The sequence below is a fragment of the Marmota flaviventris genome, chromosome 12 (assembly GCF_047511675.1).
Source record: "Marmota flaviventris isolate mMarFla1 chromosome 12, mMarFla1.hap1, whole genome shotgun sequence".
NCBI classification, from domain to species: Eukaryota; Metazoa; Chordata; class Mammalia; order Rodentia; family Sciuridae; genus Marmota; species Marmota flaviventris.
In genome coordinates this window covers 32,097,079-32,117,341 of record NC_092509.1, presented here as the reverse complement: position 1 = coordinate 32,117,341, position 20,263 = coordinate 32,097,079, and the positions used below count along the sequence as shown (strand labels likewise).

The following is a 20,263-nucleotide window of genomic DNA, read 5'->3' as shown; positions in this document are numbered from 1 at the left end:
ACCTCCAAAGGAGATATTGAGAGGAAAGAAGGTCACACATTCAAAAAGCAGCCTAGCAGAGTCCTGAGAAAATGTTTCTGCTCAAACAAATTCTATATTCTTATTTCTTTCCACAGAAATCTACACTAGGCAAGGGGCTGAACTTTTTTTGGTTCAGGGCAGTGGAACTGTGGTTAATGGCACAGGGTTCTAGAAAGCAGAGAGACCTGTGGGCAGAACACTGGAGAGGGACACAGGGAACTGCACATTCTGCTTCTGGGGAAATCTCACAGCTATAAGGTATCACATAGTTGTGGCTTTCCCTCCTACATGCTCATGTGTTATGATTTAGCCTTCAGCGGCTATCATACCATTAGCCGCAACTGTCTTTTCTTGGCACTGGTTATCATAGGAGCAGATCCGGCCCTGTGGATTGAACCTGAAGAAATTGAAGAAATCAAAACCAACAGAGGAAACTGATGCTGCTCATAGTAATCTTAAGGGACTTGGGGATAAAGAAAAAACAGAGCAACTGACATGGAATAGGAACATCAGTGTGTCCACAGTTCTCACTTAGGTTGGCATGGGGTTAGGATGTCAAAGAGTATGTGTGGCTCTTGCAATCATATATTTTCTCCTAAGAGAAAATCCCAATGATATTAAACTGCTGAGCTGCTCAGAGGTTGCTTGCTTAAGTGTTTGGCACTTGACATGCTCACTTAGAGCAGCTTGGAAGTTGGCAGGCATCATTGCTGCTTCTTAGGGCTAAAGTCATTGTCTATAAAGTGACTTGCGCTGGGACTGAAGTGTAAAAGCACACATCCCACTAAAGCACATTAAGAACACAAATGGGTAAAGGAGAACCCATTTCCTTTTCTTTCCGTCACCTCTTCATGTACTACTGGGATCTGGCTTTTGCTCCCACCCATCTCCCTCAACCAGATCCCCAGAAATTTCCCTCTTCATAAATGCAGGGGACAACTCTCAGTGCTTATCCTACCTGGCCTTACAAAAGCATTCAATATCAAATTCTAGAAAGTTCTCTTCCTCTAGTTTCTGGGACATTATACTAGAGTGCAAGTTTCATGAGGGTGGGGACTGCCCCATCTTGTTCCTGAGGCATTTCCTACAATATTTGGCAAAATGCTTGCTCATCAGAGATACTCAAGAAGTATTTGTGCAAATGATCCAGAATGCTCATTTCCTGTCTCTGGCTGTCCTTTTTCAGGACTCTCTTCTTGGACCTCCCCTTATATGGTGATGTTCTTCTGGGCTGGTCTATATATGCTTCTCTTCTACTCCACACATTCTTGATGGGTGACTTCACGTACTCCTCTCTTTGCTGACCATCCTTTCTGCTATGCTGGATTTCAGTGAGTGCAAAGAATCGCTACTCACTGTCCAACCCAGAAATGCAGAGGTCATCCTGAATTCCCTTCCCTCTTGGAATTCCCAGGTCCTAGTCACCACCTGTATTCCATCTCTGAGTTCTGTTGATCTTTCTCTCCAAATTTCTCTGTATTATATACATGTACATCGTACCAGCTCAGGCCCCATCTTCTTGGGGGCACCCCATCAGTCTCTCCAACTGGCCCTCTTTTCCCAGTGGGCTCATCTCTTTCTCCAGCTAACATGGAGTACCCCCTGGGCCTCAGCACCTGCTGCTCTTCCTCACCTCATCCTCTGGCTCACTCTTCCTTATTTATGAGGTTTCTAAACATCACCTCATTTGGGAAGTTCTTGCCCGACCCTGCCCAGCCTGAGTCAGATGCTCTTGCTACACGCTCTAAGCTCTCTATCACAGTTCACAAGATACCACAATTTCCTACTTCCTGGCAATGCCCCCTGATGGATATGTCTGGGTGGCCGAATATTTAAGCCTCTGAAGCTGGGACACTAATCATGAAGATATTCACAAACACTTCTGAGTGAATAAGTGAAAGCAAATGAGCAAATTTATAAAATTTAAATCAAAACGGAATGACATGCTAAAAATTTAATTTAAGATGAAAGTTTAAACAAAAATCTTGAATCTGTCTTTCAAATGGAATAGTTAAGAAAAGGCACTCCTGAAGCTAGAGGGTAGGAAACGATAAGAATCCAGAAGTACCTTTCATATAAGCGTGTGTTGATTTGGGTTAGTTTAGATTTACATATAAGAATCGATTTCTCAATTCAAATTTCTCAATTCAAATTCAAATTCTTATTCAAACTGACCCTTCAAGTTGCCTATGCCTCTAATCAGAAAAGTATTTTAAAAAATATGTTCTCTTTATCCCTAATTTTTAAGCAGTCATATATATATATATAATTTCTTCCCACCCCCACTCCCAGACAGGGTTTTGCTAAGTTTCCCAGGCTAGCCTTGAACTTGTGATCTTCCTGCCTCAGGTTTCTGAGTAGCTGGGATTACAGGTGTACACCATGCCCTACTTCCTATCTTAGTTAGAAAGGATTTTGGAAGCTCCTCTAAGCCAACACTTTACAGGTGAGAAAATAAAGATTTAGAATGGTCATGAAACTTATTAAAGGTCACATCTGGGTAGTAAGTGGTAAAGTGGCCTTGGGGACTCAGTCCTGGACTTGCAGGAGAACAGGAGCTACAGCTGCCATCTATGCTCACTATGCAGGTAACTATGTTTTCACCACATGTAGCACGTGAAATGGTTTTTTCAATTACACTTACAACTAATAACTATTTCATTATTCAATAATCCGAGGAAAGGAATTGAAGGAGAATAGTCCTCAATTCAAAAATGTGAAGGAAATGGGAAGAATCAGTGATGGAAGATGTGAAAAAAGAATTAACACTAGAGGGATGGAGCCAGCAATGGCCAGGCACACACTGAGAATGGCACAAGGCTTACCTTTTCTTTGTCGCTAGCTTCTCTAGCCACTGTAGAGCCCTGAAACACAAAGAAATAATAAAAAATGTGCACACACCAGGCAGCAAGTATCAAACATATTAAATATGAAAATGGTCATGGGCAGAGCTGAGAATTCATTGAGTACTGTTCTGCTCCAAGGCTCCTTCCACATGAGCTCCTCTTCCCTCCCCAACACAGCTCTCAGCCTCATCTGGGGCCTCCCTGTAGGTGTTCTTGTCTACTGAACACTCTTCTTCAACCCCACCCCTGTTGTCCTTAACTGGTCCATCTTTCTCTGGTTCATATCCACCTAGTAGAAGTCAGAAAACCTGACAATCACTTGAGCAATAACTTAAGTACTGGATCAAAACTACATTCATTGCCAGACATCGGTTAGTCTTAGTATTTTCAAAGGGGAATGGGGTCATCAGTTGGCTGTGGTGACTGCCAGGGCATTAAGTGCCTTTTCCCTGCATCACATCTTCTGGATGAGGGCACATCCTAACCCTTGGACTGCCTTCTCTACAACACTCACTGTTTCCTCTCATGTGTTAGAGTTACTGAGGGGCAGTTTCTCCTTGCTCACACTAAGCAAGTCCCCTGTGGGCACTTACTGATCCCTTTACTTTGGAGATTCCTTCAAAGACACACATTTACTTGTACCTCTTTTGTTCCAGGCCCTATGCTGAGCAGAGAGGTACAAAGTGGGAGAAAACACAGTCCTTGATCGCAGCAGTGTCTAGTCTACTGCAGACATTTTCAAAACTATGCCTGAGAGCTCTGGGTGTCCAAGACAACCAAATTCACCCCAGATGCCAACAGGGAGGCTTTGGGGGGTACAGTTCAAGCAGAGAAACTTCCCTTTTCTTGTCTTTCTTTTTTTGTGGAAAATTTTAATTCAAAAGAGAAGCCAAGACACAAATGGTCCAGTATATTCCTAAATATGTTAACACAACAATCATTACTTATTCTTTTTTCTCTATTGGGATGTTTTACCCACAGCAGGTGTTTGCTGAGTAAGTGGGAGAAGGATCACAGATCAATGATGGTCCCCCTAAACCCTGCACTGGACACCTGAGCTACAATAGGCCAGTCAAACTATTTGTTAACTAGACTGCAGCTATTGCCTTGGAATACTAAGGTTAGCCAACCATTGAGGGATCTTATATTTGATTTGGGCAAAATGAAAGTAGCTCCCAGCTCTGCTACTTAGAGAGCTCAGGTGTTGATAGGGATGCAAGTGGCCTGAAATTCACGCATGAAGACATTTGGGCTGAAGGGGTGGGTGGGATGCCAAGACTAGGCTGCAGTCCCCCAGAGTCAGTGTCCACTCCCCTGATGCCCAGTGTCCCCAGCACTGTGGATGTGAGAGACCTTACGGGTGCAGCACAGAAAATGCTACTGGTTCTTGGGGACAAGTCAGAGGAGCACACAATCTATTTATCTATTTATTTAATTTTGCAGTACTGGGAATTGAACCCAAGGCTGTGCATGCTAGACAAGTACTCTACCACTAAGCTAATCTCCAGCCCTTTCTATATTTTGTTTTGAGACAGGGTCTCACTAAGTTGCTGAGGTTGGCCTTGAACTTGTAATCTTCCTACTGTGCAGAATTTACTTAGGGAGATGAAATTATGAAATGTAAGGCAAAATTTAAAAAATAATATCCAATCTACAATTATAACTTACACCAAGACATGTTACTAGATGCCTACTTGTAGGAGGCCCCAAATTAGGCATTTTGGGGGCCAAAAATTAAATAGGATTGGCTGGGAATGCAGCTCAGTGGTAGAGTGCTTGCATAGCATAAATGAGGCCAAGGCTTTCATCCCCAGCACTGCAAAAACAACAACAACAACAACAACAAAAACACAACCACAGCCCACTTTGAAGGTGCTCACATGCTAGCAAAATGGATGGGATAACAGTTACAAGCTGTGCCTTACTCTGGATGGCACACATATGTATCTCATTTAATCCTCCCAACAACCTTATAAACACAGGTAAACTCATCCCTGTTTTAACAGATGAAGAAACTAAGACTCATAAAGGTTCAGCAACTTGCATACAGCTATCAACTCACAAAACCCGCACATGCGTGGGGCAGGGAGTGTAATCAGTGGCTAGCACTTGCCCAGCACGGGAAAAGCCCTGAGTTCAATCCCTAGCATCACACAAAAAGAAAGCCCTGGCATATATGCTTTCAGAGGTCACTCTGGCTTTCTGACATGGGACAGTCAAACTAGCACACAGACTGAATGTGCTGAGCAGCTCTGCAAAGGCTTCAAGAAAGAGCTGGTGCTAGCAGGAGCCCTGGAAGGTGACTGGGATTTCCCAAGGGACAATTCCAAGGAAACAAAATGGCTTGAGCTAAGACTTGGAGGCAAGAGCGCAAGGCTGTAAGTGATAGATTGATGCAGCGGGTCTGGGAGATGAGCCTAGATTTCCTTCACTTGGACTAGCATTTCTCAGTGTGGCTGAGAACCTGGGGGCTGCAGAGTCGAAACTGATTTTAATGATTCGAGTACTTTTATAATACGGAGACTTTACTAGTCTTTTTACTGTCTTGATATTTACACGAATACTGCAAAAACATCAGTGGACAAAACTGCCGGCAGCTTAGCCCACAAGCACAGAGCGGCACTAGATATATTGCTCATTTAAAAACAACAAAACAAACCTCATCACTTAAGAATGTCCTTGATGAAGCACTAAAATAAATTGCTTTAGATCTTGACCACGGAGTATACCCCTCCATTATTCTGTGCGGAAGTATGCATGAAGCACTTTTGTTTATAAAGAAAGAATGTTTCTCAAGAACCATTTCTGTGATGGCTTCAGTTATGAGCTGAACTAGCCACCTTTTTCATGAAACAATATTTTTACTTGAAAGAAAAACTGACAATCTATATTTGTTTATCTCTGAGAAACTGGCAAATGTTTGTTCAAATGTGAACAAAGCTGCCAGACTCCTGTGTGTGCTGGGGAGCTATGTGCTCTCATTTCACAATTTGTTGATAATGATAAAAGAGCTTTTAAGAGAAAACCAGAATTTTGAAGAACTGATATCTACCCTGAGCTTGCCAGCTTCCCAGTACATGAAAGACTTTCCCAATGAGATTGGTGATGATATTAATATGACTTTTTTTGATACGAAATAATGAAATGTGCCGATATTTGGAAGAACCACATAACTTAGGGAACAAATATGTTCCTAATAGAAAATTACATATGTGTACAAACAGACCAATGGATTTTAATATAAAGAGCACAAAATATTCAATGATATGATATCAGATTCCACAGTGAAACTATGTTTTGAGAAATAACCAACTGTCAAGTTTTGGTGTAGTATTAAAGAAGAATATCTACAATTATGTGAAAAAATCATTAAAACACACCCCTTTCCTTCCCAGGAAGGAAGGTCAGATTTTCTTCCTTTACTGAAATCAAATAACATCGTGTTAAACTGATAGTACAATCAGATATGATATTCCATATTAATTCAGACATTATAGAGATTTACAAAAATTGTAAAGCAATGCTACTCACTGTTTTTCCTTTTATTTTCATAAAATATGTTAAGGTATAATGGTTTTACTATTTAAAATAAATTAAAACAAATATTTCTCATATTAACTTCTATTATTATAAATCTCTATAGACACAATCTACATAAAGGAAAGGCTTTTGGGGGGCTTCTTTTATGAGCATGAAAGGGTTATAAGACTAAAAATCTTGAGCACCAACTGCTATAGAACAGAGATAGGCAAACTTTTCCAGGGGTCCGAGGATAATCAAGTCTTTGTGGTCTATAATGGTCCTTATAGTTACTGCTCAACTCCACCATCACAGTGCAAAAGTATCCACAGATAATACAGAAACAATGGGCAAGGCAACATTCCAATAAAACTTTATTTATAAATTATAAAATGACCCCCAAGCTGGATTGGTCATGCAGGCAGGTCATGGAGTGACAGTCTTTAACTTGGGCATTCTCCCATTGAGTCAGTGTTTCTGGAAGTCAGAACACATCACTGTACTCTCAAAATTTCCTGAGGCCCTCCTCACTCTAAGTCTTGGGGAAAAGTCTTCAAAGCTTAAGGCCAAGAATGTTCTTCCTTTGGCTCATCTCTTCATCTTTAAGTCTCTCTAATGTCATCCTGTCAGCTAAATCTTCCTTGATGCCCTATTTAAACCTACATCCCTCCCGCTCTTTGTTTCTATCTAAACACTTGACACTTTCCTAATAGATGATGTAGCTTACTTATTACTCTTACTGTCTGCCTTTACCCCCCAGAATGCTACCTCCTTGAGAACAGGTTCGGTTTGTTTTGTTCATCATGCTATTCCCAGCACCTACGACAGTGCCCAGTAGGCGGCTGATGTTGAGTAAAGAGATACAACATCTCTAATATGTACAGTGTCTTTGGTAAGTCAGTAAGTACTGATTGTTTTACCCAAAGAAGTGCATTGCTAATTTCCTGGTAGTTTTAAGCTCTGGGTGCCTCCTAAACACTCGTTATAATCAATTACAACATTTAGTACATGAATGAATAAGCTTGAGTCATTTAATGAAAATAAAGTCAATCTCACCTTTAAGTCGTATTTCCTATATACAGATAAACGGTGGCTGAACACATTTCTTGTAACAATCACATATATTTCAACTCCATCAACATTAAGCCGGTACATGCCCAAGAACTGGGGAAGAAGGGTGATCCCATGACATTCCACTATGTACTGCACAAGAGAGAAAGAAAAAGGAAATCTCCAATCAAAAGATGCTCATTTAGATGTTAAACACAAATTTTCTGCCTCAGGTGCTTATACAAGGCAAAAACCTGCAACTATTAAATATCTATTTACAGAAAATGATTGCATTTGTACTACTCACCCATTAGATACAGACACAGGTTAGAAAACTCAATTTTATCTGCAAAGATTTTTTTCATAACATTCTAAACTAGTTTGTCAAGTCAAAAACTTGATGATGGTGCAAGGTATTAGCACAAGCAATTGGTCCTTTCTGAAATTCCCTTGTACCTGGGGCCTCTGTTTCCACTTCAGAAGTCCTGGTAGACTTTATGTGGTGGAGGGAAAGTGAGTTGGTCACTAAGATCAGCTTCTTTAATGCTGCTGACGTCAAGATTAAAGAGGAAATTGTAGAAAGCCTTGTGTTAGAAGCATAGGCTTTCTGTTTCTCACCAAGACATTAAGACTTAGAGTTAAACTGCCCACAAGAGCAGGGGTGTGAAGGGGCCCTGGCTACCATGGAGCTCACACTGGCTCCATAGACCTAGTGATGGAGTCTCTGGTCCTGTGCGGTTTCCATCCTGTGTACTGGACAAGCCCCAGGGCTGACACTGTTGCCAAAATATGGGATAGGTGTGCAGCACCCCCCCCCACCCCGCCACATACACACTAAAAAAAAAGTTGCAAAAACACAACATGACCGGAAGTCTTTAATGATAATACCCCAAAGGGCCACAAGATGGAGCTACTTCTCCTGGAAAGTAGCTCTTTATTAACGGTTTTCAAAGGAAAGCTACATTTTTCTTTCTTTAAAACGGGGACAAAAGAAGATTCCCATTAAGCCCTTTTATATCCATGACATGTGTGTTAAATCTCCAGGATAATAAACAGTATGAATACCATGATTCCTATACTGTGAACGTCATAAGCATTGTGCATATTTATACAGAAATGCCTGGAAGAATGCTTGTCTAATGGTAATGGTTGTATTTTGGGAAATTTTGATCCTTTATAAAAAAATATATGGCTTGAAATTTTCTTTTTTTTCCCTTTACAATCAACATTTAATAAAAATAATTAGGATGTTCTACCAAACTTCTTAGTGGTAAACCCTGTTAACATTTAACTATCTTATGAATTAAAGAGCCTTAGTTTTTATCATTGAAGATGAACAACATCAGCATCTGGGTTTAATTTTGGCCACCAGAGTTTTGACAAATTTTAAACATGCTATGCACCACACTTTTTCTTACTGACAATAATTGAGCTATATATTTAATTTGATGTATTTTCTGAGTAGAGTTTCATCTTAGCTTGTTATTTGAAATCAGATGAATAGAACATTTTCTATTTCTTTCCTTTCAAAACATAATAAATCCACTTGCATTTTACTAATGTATAACAGGTGGTAGATAGTGCTTGGCTGAAAAGAAAATGTCTCACATGTGATCTAGAAAATAAAAAGGGTTGTTGTTTCCCACCTGGAGAAAGGTGGTCGAATGGGCCTTAACAGAGATTGTGGGCATCTCTATTGTGTAAGTGAGGTAAAAAGATGGAAGGTTTGCAAACTAGAGAGACATGCACGCATGTCTTCAGGCTGCCATTTACTAGCTGTGGAATCTTGTGTAAGGAACTAAATCACTCTGCACTGTAGTTTCATTTTTTTTCCTCCCCAGAAAACAAGCACCATAATCCCACCTTGAAGGTGGTTGTGGGGATGACAAATAACGGTATGTTAAAATACCTCATACAAAGCTGTGTACTGAAATACAGTCTTCCTCCAGCTGCAGATGATGGTAATAATTTTCCTTCATAACCCTGTTAAGAAATTTTAGCTGGGCTCAGGGTGTATTCCTGTAATCCCAGCAGCTTGGGAGACTGAGACAGAAGGATCACAAGTTCAAAGCCAGTCTCAGCAACTTAGACAGACCCTGTCTTAAAATGCAAAGTAAAAACAGGCTGTGGATGTGGCTCAGTAAATAAGCACCCCTGGGTTCAATTAGGAGGAGGAAGAAGAAGGAGAAGGAGAAGGAGAGGAAGAAGAGGAAGAAGACGAGGAAGAAGAAGAGGAAGAAGAGGAGGAAGAAGAGGAGGAAGAAGAGGAAGAGGAAGAGGAAGAAGAAGAAGAAGAAATTTTAATTTTAATGTTATTCTTATTTTGGAGTTTTGGCTCCAAACCCAGCCCTGTCCTGGGGGTATGCTCTGAGAGGGATTCTGTGGTAGGTATTTTTCTTTGTGTGTGTGGTAGTTATTTCAGGCCCATAAGATACACCACTGCCCTGGGCACTGGCTTCTCAACTCCTTTTTGTGCTGTTCTGTCATAGAATTCTCATCCTGGACAACCAGTAAGAAGTTCTGCCAGTGGAGAATATCTCTTTGATTAAAACCTCTGCAGAGTCTCAGAATTCCTGGCTCACAGTGGACGCTAACCATGATCATGCCGAATACATTAAAGCAATCCTTCCAGTGTTATATGGGACATTATGGACATGTTTTTTTTTTTTTTTTTAAAGGGAAAAACACCCCATACAGATTACATTCTACAACTTCCCTACTTTTACGATTAGATAAATTTCTACAATGAAAAATCAGATCAGATTTCATCTAATCCGTCAACAGTGTGTCAACGTGTACTTGTTCTCAAAGGCATGGCTCACCTGTGGGCTCTTTGGCGAACATCTTGAAAAATACAGATTAAATGAACTTCAAACTCCTGAGTGTATACCCATGTACAAAGCCGTAGATCATATCAAAGCCTATCTATTAGAATTCAATGCTGCCAAGATGTAGTTAGTGTTAAAAGTTTAGAGAGCACTGAAACGTCAAAATTTTGCGGAACAGAAAATTCTACCCATTCACTGTATTTGTGTGTGGGGACGCTAGGAAAAGGATTCACTGCTGCCTTTTAGTAAAGCAAGAGTGAGGTGGGGCTGTGAAGCCAGGGTTGGGGTCCACTGTATTTCAGCATGACATGCTGCTATGTGCAGGTGTTAATGAAAAGAAGTCTGTTAAATTCATCACCAGCTGACTCTGGAGATGCCACACACAAACTCCTAACACACATGAGCATATCTACAAGGACTCCTGCACGTAGAGAGTGCTAGAGGTGATCCCCAAACCAGTGAGATTGTAAATTCAAGCTCATGGCTTTAGCTGGGCCCTCAACACCAGTCACTAGCTTTGTGAACTTGGGTGAGAGTTATTCATCTCTCTGCATCTGGAAAATAGGGGTAAGAATAGTACTTAATGCATAGTGTCTCTGTGAAAACTAAATTGATTACAAAATTCTTAGAACAGAGCCTGAAGCATTAAAAGCAGTACGGAAATATTATTTGTAAATTGAAATTTTTACATTTTCCTCAAACCTTAACCACCCCCTGCTCTTAATATCCATTTATAAATTCATATTAAAAATGCTTATTAAACATCCGTTAAATGTCTAGCACTGAGTGGTGCCAACCATACAGCAGGGAACAGACTTGGTTCTCGTCCCTATGTACCTTATAAATAAAATAAAATTCACACCCAGAAGTTTACATAGTCTTGGTTTCCTGTTGCCAAATCTCCCAGCAGCTGCAGTGTGGCTCCACAGCCCACCCCATGCTCTAGTGGGAGGGGTGATGGTGGAGCTCCTTCCACGGCCAGGCTCTGTGCCATCCTGGGATCTATCTCATTGGGTTCTCAGGCATCATCCCCTCCCAGCCCAGGAGCCTCAACCTGTGTCCCTCTGGCAGCTTCTCAGCATAAAACAAGTACAAAAATCAAAACACTCCCTCAATTAGGGATGCAGTGACACGAAGAACTGTCTGGCAGTGACTGGATTAGCCTTGTGAGAGCAGCTGGGGACATGTGAGAACTCCACTCGCTGGGTATCTGGTGATATCAGGAATTAACTGTCTATGTTGTTAGTGTGATAAGATATATTTTAGAGAAGCACATTAAAGTATTCATAGAGGGAATAGTGTTTGTCATTTACTTTGAAATAATTGAGCACAAAACCAAAATAATATGAACATGGTAAAATGTCAGTTGTTAAATACTTGATGATGGGTACCAATTTTCTGAATGTTTGAAAATGTTTATAATAAAAATAAAAGTAAACAAAATCCCTTTTCTTTAACCCCACATCTCTTCATCTGTGGTGTCACTTTCTCTCTCTCACAACTTGTGGAAAGATCTGTCTACACTTTGGTTCTTTCTTATCTCCCATCCATTCTGGAACATACTGCTTCCTGAATTGTGCCCTCCTCCCCTTCAGTGTGACTATTCTCACTAAGATCATCAGCGACCCTCAAGTGGTCAAATATCGGTACAGACGCTTCTCAGTGTTTCTCTGAGCAAGTGACCCTGTTGTTTAGGATCTTTCCTGACTGACGTTCTTCCTTGGCTTCTGGGATACCATGTTCTCCTGGTTTTCTTCCTTTCATTCTCTCAACCCTTTTCCGACCTGTTGGTCAATTCTGCCTCCTGTATGTACCCATGAAATGTGGGATTTCCTCAGGGCCTCCACCTTGGCAGGCTCTCTCATCCCATTCTAATGCTGTTAATAGGCATTTCTATCAGTACCTCCCAAGCTTATCATATCCAGTCAACAATCTTTCTATTGAGTTTCACACTCACAAAGAATAAAATTAGTTTAATGAGGTTTCCATGCCAATTATAAGTTCCATAAAGGTAGCACTGTGTCAATTTTATTCAATGTAAAATCTCCTGTGCTTAGTGGGTGGGACGTAGTATGTAAGGGTACTTAATAAATGACTTAGACAAATAAATGAATGGAACTAATTTAAAAAGTAACCTAAGAATTTTCTTACAGATGTCTACATTCTCCACTATGTTCGTAATTAATACCATAACTTTCACCTCTGTTGTAAATGTGAAGATTCTGGAATTTGAAAACAGAAGAAAATCCAACGTGATTTGTGATGAAAGACAAGCCCAGGAGTTTTTATCATGATGCATGATGGCTAAGATAAATGAAGAATATGATATGAGAAAAATGTGGGGGATGGGGGTAGTTAAAGGCATATGGCAATCATAAAAGAAGAAAAAGAAGGTATCACAAAATAATTCTTTAAGGATGTTAATCTTATAAAAACCACTGTTGCATGGTTAACCTAGGGGTAAACTTGGAAAGGAATGCGGATGTTCTAGAGCTTTTACTGTCTGGGGAAACTGCACTACTGGGTGTTTCAGCACTCTCTGCACCATAAAGCCACACATGAGGAATACAACTTTAAGGGAAGGAGGGATATAATTTATTACTAAATAAGACCAAAGAATTATGCTCAATGGTTTATATAGAATCCACACTTAAAATTGTCCCAACTTCCCCAAGAATGTGTGAACTTATAAAACTGATAAATAATGACCTCTTTAAACTGCAGGATCACAGCAATCCAAGGCTGTCTGCTCCCTGCCCTTGACACCTTCCTATTTTCACCCCTGCAGAGGAGGAGGGGTCTTCTGTCTTAATACTGCTTAGATGTGGTACTTAGGGGGTCCTGCACGTGAACAAGGGAGTAACATGCTGTTTTTAAGATGCCCCACTCTTAAGAACAGGAAGAGAGGGACCCAGGGACTACAGATGGCTTAAGCAGGAAAAAGAAGAACACTGTGAGCAAGACCTGGGGGTTGGGGGTGGGGGTGGGGTAATGGAGCAGGGAAGGAAGAAGGAAGGAAGGCAGGAAAGGGAGGGAGGGAAGGAGGGAGGGAGGGAGACTTCCAGGAGCACCAGATGGGATCCTAAAATGATCTCCGAGAAATGGTTTTATTTTAAATGCATGATGCAAACTCTAAGTTTTAAGGAATCTCCATAAAATACCTTCCAAAGATGAATAATGTTGCGTATGTTGATGTATCTGTGTATCAAGTAAGGTAATATTTTTGTACATAGACAAGAAACATAAAAAAGTTATTTCTACCTTCTGGTGCTTTTAGGCTCACAACTGAGACTGTTCCCTTTAAGAACTTAAACATCACAAAAAAATTAACAAAATAACTTGAATAAGTGCTTCAAAAATAATAAGGGTGCATTGGGGGCACCATAATGTTATGCTTTTAATAATCTATTATTTGGCATGAGCATTTTTTCATAAGTTAAAAATATCCTCAGCATCTACCCACTTCTTTTTAACATTACTGATTCAATTATAAGACAATCTAAGGATGGCTGCTTTCTCCCTTCTGCAAGATTAATTTCTATATTATAAGAATGGAAAAGTAACTATTTAATCCTCAAGATTATTTTTTAAGAAAAGTACAAATATTTCTTCCATGTTCAACCACTGTCTTCTTGTAGCTTCTCCACTGGCAAAAAGGCAGAATCAAAATGGGGTTTCCTACCTGTTGTACCAACATTTCAATTTACAGGCTCAACAGGTGCCATCAAGGGAGATTAGGCCCCTGTTGGGCCAACATTTAGCAACACTGGCCATTGCATCACATGTGTGGCCTGAAATTAGGAGCACACATTAGACTAGAGATTATTCTCCAGGGAAAGGACAGGCACATCTATGTAATATTCAAGAGCGCTCCTGTCAGTGGCTCCTCAGATCCGGCTTTCCTCCACCCCACACATTGCTCTCTGTGCTACAATGCTCCCCAGGTCTCTTGCAGCAAAATTCTTTTCCAACATCAAAGAAGCCCCTTTCTGGAATCTGTAGTGATGACTTTCAAACTTTTTTTTTTTTTTTTGTACCAGGGATTGAACCCAGTGGCACTTAACCACTGAGCCACACCCCCAGCCCTTTTTACTTTTTTATTTTGAGGCAGGGTCTCACTAAATTGCTTAGAGTTTCACTAAGTTGCTGAGGCTGACTTGGAACTTGTGATCCTCCTTGCCTAAACCTCCCAAACTGTTGGGATTACAGGTGTGAGCCACCGCATCTGACCTGTAGCAGTGACTTTCAGATGCTTGCAATGCAACAATAACACTAAGCTTTCCTCTGAATAGGTGCTCAATATTTAGTTCCAAATTTTAAAAAGTGAACTTGATCATCATCTGTTTTTATTATACTCCTTATATGCAGTCAAATAATCAATCAATAATCACAATTGTTTTTGGGGTCAGCTTCCATATTCTCCACATTAAATTCATTGCATTAGCTGTTTGCATTTAAAAAATTTTTTTTATTATGCATTGTTCACCCTTTTATTTTCATAGTGGGGCATGCCATGTCACCTCTTTCAGTTATTTATCATGCAGGGGCTTCTGTTTTTTTCTAAGAGTGTTCTTAGAAACTTACATTTGCTGGTAATGTTTGGTCTATAAATGCTGTTTTCAACATTAACAGTCATTACTGTTTTCTGTCTTTTTTTCAAAAATTTATTTATAAGTGATGTCATGGTATCATCAATAAAGGCAAATTTTCTTTCTTCCTTGGTTTCCTTAGAACTTTTTCTGGTATAACTGTGGGCTTGTTACAACTGTGATGCACTGATAAATTGACATCATGGAAGCAGACTTTCAAAAACATACAAAATGTTAACAGCCACAAGATCTCAGTTCTCTTTGCTCTTAGGCAGTCACTGAGAATAACAAGTATTATGAATCCCTGATTTGTTGCTCTTCTCATGCAAAATGAAATGCCATTAAAAGATTCACAGCTGACTGAAGGTTTCAGCAGAGAGGGTTCTAAGTGATGTGCTCCAACAGATAAATATTTATATCTCCGCGTGATAGTGTGAACCTGGGCTCTGGCTTTCGGAAATTGCTGTTATTATCACGTTTCACTCATTTTTTTTTTAGAGGCTTGAAGTGACAATTTAATATAGCATCAAATTAATACTTCAATGTAAAGTCTTGTTTCACTTAATGTTTTTGAAAGGTTAAATTATCTGTAATCCTTATTGTGCCTCTGGCTATGTTTACAGGCCACCCCAACAACAGAGAGAAAGAGTGAGGTGAAGATAGGAGAAAGGAGAAAGGAAGAAAGGAAGAAAGGCAGGGGGAAGGAGGAGGGGGGAGGAAGGACTCAAGCCAATCTGATTGCTTTGTTTTAGAATGACCAAAGAAATAAATAATCCAAACCCCCTGAATTCCTGCTTTGGTATGTTTTGAGATATGGTCTGTAAGTATCAATTAATAAAATGTATTCTGGCTTTGAATAGTTTTGAATTCAAAGAAGAACATAAAGATGACTTCATTTAAGCAAATGTAAATACAAAACTCGACTGCTTTTCTTAAGCTTCAGAAAAACCAGGCTTAAAAGGAACACACATTCTTTTGTGGTGCTTACAGCGATTCTTAGCATTAAGATAGAAAGAATATGTGCAAATGCAAATGCTGCTCTTAATACCATTTGTTCCATGCTACAATAAAGATCTATGAATAGCATCAAGAATGAAATAACTTCATAAAACATATCAAAAAGTATTTTATCATGATCACAGATCGAATTTACTATAATTGAGAAGCAGAATGGCTGCTTGAGCATCACAACTAATGGGGAATGCCTAACAGGAAGCTTAGCTGCTATCAAAGACTGGAGGGTTCCAGACCTGTCCCCTCAGCCCTCAAATATCCCAGAGCTGTGTCCTGAGTAACATAGCCTGGGACCAAGGTGGGGAGGGGGTGGATATTGGAGCAGGTGTGCCCAGGAGCAGGTAGAGAGTTCAGGGCCCCAGATAGTGTGGGCTGCAGAGGTGGCAGCAGCCATGAGGTGCTGGATAGAACCCATCACAGAAAACCTCAGTGAGGAGGGTGAAGGGGGCTGGTTGGGTCCTGAATGGGGAGCACCTTTCTCTGCAGAGACAAAACTCTCTGGGGAAACAGCTCCCCTTAATCAGGCTCTGAGACCTTCCAAGGCCTTCCAGAGATAAGGATAAGCAATGAACTCAGCAAGGCAAGTGTGGTCCAGGGAGAAGTGATAATTAGATCTCTATAGAGATGCCTTGCCACTTAGCTGTGGATGGCCCACAGGTACAGCTCCTTCTGGCTTTCATACTCCACAGTGCCCACCAGCATGGCTGAGGCTCCATCAGGACAATGGCACTGTGACTTCTCCCTCTGCCCAATCTTATTTCTTTCCTCTGCCTTGCACAGGCATTGATCCATGATCAACATGCTGCCCCCAAAGTCTGGGTGTGCATAATGGTTTGGCAGGTCACTGTATGAGGGTCAGCAGACATGAGACCCAGCAAATTTCAGAAACCAGGAGTTGCAGAGGTTAAGACCACCAGAAACAGATTTTGAGCAGTTATGCACAAAATGTTTTAAAGGATGAAACATCATGGCTGGAGATGTAGCTCGGTAATAGAATTCTTGCTTAGCTCATGTGGGCCCTGGGTTTAATCCCCAGCACTTTTTTTTTCTTTATTAAAGATGCAGCTTCAGAGACAAGCATATTAAAACAAAACAGAACAAACAAACAAACAAAAATCCCCAGTAATGAACTGGCAGATTTGGAAGAAGTTTCTAGGAATACTTCTGAGATTAGAAAGATAATTGTTGAAATAAAAAACTCATTGGACAGGTGAGACAATAGATTAAAACAGCTGAGGAAATGGATGATACAGCAGAGAAAATTGCCCAGAAGTGAGCAGGATAGAAAATAGTAAAAATAACAATTAAAATTAAAGACTGCAGGGCCACAGTGAGAATGTTAAATATATAGCTCCCAGAGAGAATAAAGGGGGGAAATACAGGACAGAGATAACGTTTAAAGAGAAAAGAACTATGAAATTTCTAGAAACTGGAGAAAAACTGCTATAGGGGAGTGTCCTGGGCAGCCCTCTAGATGCTGGGGGACCAAACGGCTGAGAATGCTGAGACCAGAGGACTACACATATTCTGAGAGCAGAAGAAACTCCATGATGGCAAACACCTTCCCGAGGTTTCCAGGAGAAAGCAAGCAAAGTGTCACAGCTTTTTCTGGCAGCAGAGGGTCTGGTGGGAGCTCAGGTCTCAGAGTGCTTTGGTACTTATAGGATGCAGAATCTTAAAGTACTTTTCAAATTCCAACTGGCCATTCCTCCAGAGAGTGAATGAAAAGACAAAGACCAGGACAGTGGTGGTGCACATCTATGGTCCCAGCTATTTGGGAGACTGAAGTGGGAGGATTGCTTGCGTACAGGAGTTTGAGGCCTGCCTGGACAACATAGCAAGTTATCTGTCTCTAAAGCAAAACAAAAACAAACAAGAAAGTCCAAGGGCAGACTCAGGAGAGAGCTCAGAATGTTCTGTTTCAAATCGCAGGTACTGACCTGTCCTGGGGCACTGAGTCAGAACTTGCATTTCCACAGGATTCTCAGGTCTGTCACAGTCAAAGTCTGAGAAGCACTAATGTAACCCATTACCTTTTCTCTTTTAGAACCACCCACCTTATTCTTTTGCATTTAGTGTCTCAGTTTTATTCTACTTATGCCTCATCCTTCAAATAATAATACCAATGCCACTGTCTCTCAGGGGAGGATAAACAAAGGTAATCTAAGGAAGTTATGTTCACACTAAAATCCTCTACTGAAAGTTAAGGCACTAACTTAAGGACAGTTTTGAACTTGTTTTATTAATTTCATCAATTTATTGATTCAGGCACTTTGAAATAAAAAAAAAGTTTAAACCCTATATTTGTTTTTTAAAAAATTTGTTCTTTTTAGTTTTACATGACAGTACAATGTATTTTGACATATCATACATATGTGGAGCATAACTTCCCATTCTTGTTTAAACAGTATATTTCAAAAGCTTAAAATATTATTTTTAATGCTATTTTTGTAAGTTCTTCCTTGATCACGTACCTTGTAACTTTCCAAAAGTTATGCTGTAAGTCCTATAAAAGTTCTAAAATTTTACTGACAGTGTCTCTGAATTTTATACTAGATCTTAGCTAAAAGGACAGAACATCATTATCTTTTAATTTTAATTTAAGCTGAAGCTATATGATAGCCAATAGTTCAGGTGTGTGTGTGGGTGGGGGGGGGGTAATCAGCCAACTTAGGAAAAATTAGATTCCTATTTTTTTAAATGTTATTCTGATGTGGTTTAGCTAATTAGTTGATAATCATCATGTATAAGATCGGAGTTTGTTGTAGTCAAGCAGAAATTTGAAAAAAAAGGGTATTTATACCAAAACATTATATTCCTAATTAAAGAAAATTAAATGAAAGAGATTTATGAAGTATGCTATACATAATATGAATTTTCCAGTGGTCTGAGAGATGATGCTGTCCATTCTTAGCGCAGAGTGGAATCAGGGTAGAATCTGGGCATCAAATAAAGAATAGGGCAAGGGCCCAAAACCTGCAAGAAAATCCTAACTCCTTATAGTTCAAATCTTCATAAACCTACATCAGTGCAGGGCTTTGCCAGAAACCAGGCCCTCTAGTGGATTGAAAGAGTTAATGACTGACATTGGGATCATTTCAGCATTGGGATATAAGAAGTGGAACACAAGAATGGCAATTAATTATCTTATTCAATCACTTCTATAGCACTTCTTTATATAAGTATGAATTCATAAGCCTGAATTCACCTAAGAGGCACAATACCCAAACAAAGCAGTACTAGGATCCAAATTTTTAGACTAAGAAGCAGAAGTCAAAAGGTTAGGTCACATCATTGGTCAGGGGCAAAACTGGGATGTGATGTTTCCCAGTCTCTGCTCCATACTACCTGCCACACCACACTGCTGGTAAGGATGATTTGTCAGAAAATTAATCCCAAAAGAATTTAGTTGAATAACAAGCAACCTCACCAGATGATGGTTTTGTGGTAGTTTTAACCCTCCAGAATATAGCTGCAACTGTGAATGTCATTTCACTAAAACAAAAAACAACAAAGGAAAAGAAAAGGTGAGGAAATGGCTATGGAGCAACCAAAGCTGCCAGAAAGTCCATCTAATATGCTCCACAGGAGGGGCCCTCTCCAGAGCCCATCTCCTCTATTGCTATACAATTTGGACAGACTTAATTGCTTGCTGGGGCGTGTCCTGGGCCAGCCCTCGAGACACAGTGGGGAACACATGGCTGAGGATGCTGAGACCTGAGAAGCACAGCTAATTATAAAGCACAAGTAACAAAAAGCAAAAAGAAATAGAAGAATTGACAGTCACCACTGAAGCAGAGGACAGAAGCAGTTTAGACCTACCTTAAGTAAGAATAAAGGCCTAATAGTTACACATCAAATGTCTCTGAGCATCTCAGAACAGAATGAGAGAATGACAAAGCTTGAGAGGACCTCCGAGGACTCCAGATGGGAGGCCTGTGTTTGGGCACACGGAATCACATAAGGGCGTGTAGACTGAGCTTCCCTCCATGCACTAGTTATCAAAACCTTGCCTGGAAGTGCTTTTGAGAAGGGCAATTGAAGAATATTCCATGGAAGCCAGTCTGATGGAGGGTCAGGTGGCCAGTGAGCATTGTTTCCCCGCCTCTCTGCAGAGCTGTGTTCACTAAATAAAAATGACATGTCACTGTGGTTTTAGCAGTCCAGACTGGTGATTATTTTTTAAAAAGATCTATAACATTCTTGTGTGTTTTGCAGCTTGTGGAAAGGATGTTGTTCATAGGATTGGATGTCCTGTGTCTTCTCTGGGGAACTCCCTGGAGACAATCCTGTTGGATTTTATATCAAAAATAGTTGTTTGTACTTCTCCTTAGCAACAGAGTGCAGCTAACTCAGGTTGCTCTTTCTTTGCTGCTTTGGAAGCTTGGGTCACATT

General features: G+C 40.3%; 1 protein-coding gene across 1 annotated transcript in view; it reads right to left on the bottom strand.

Annotated features, from left to right (window-relative positions):
- Pip4k2a (phosphatidylinositol-5-phosphate 4-kinase type 2 alpha) overlaps nt 1-20,263 on the bottom strand; it is a 158,705-nt gene that overhangs the window by 22,768 nt on the left and 115,674 nt on the right. The window contains exons 5-6 of the mRNA XM_027928672.3: nt 7,443-7,589; nt 2,847-2,885 (exon numbers count right to left, since the gene is read on the bottom strand). Coding sequence (XP_027784473.1) covers nt 2,847-2,885; nt 7,443-7,589 — 186 coding nt within the window. The remainder of the gene's footprint in view (nt 1-2,846; nt 2,886-7,442; nt 7,590-20,263) is intronic.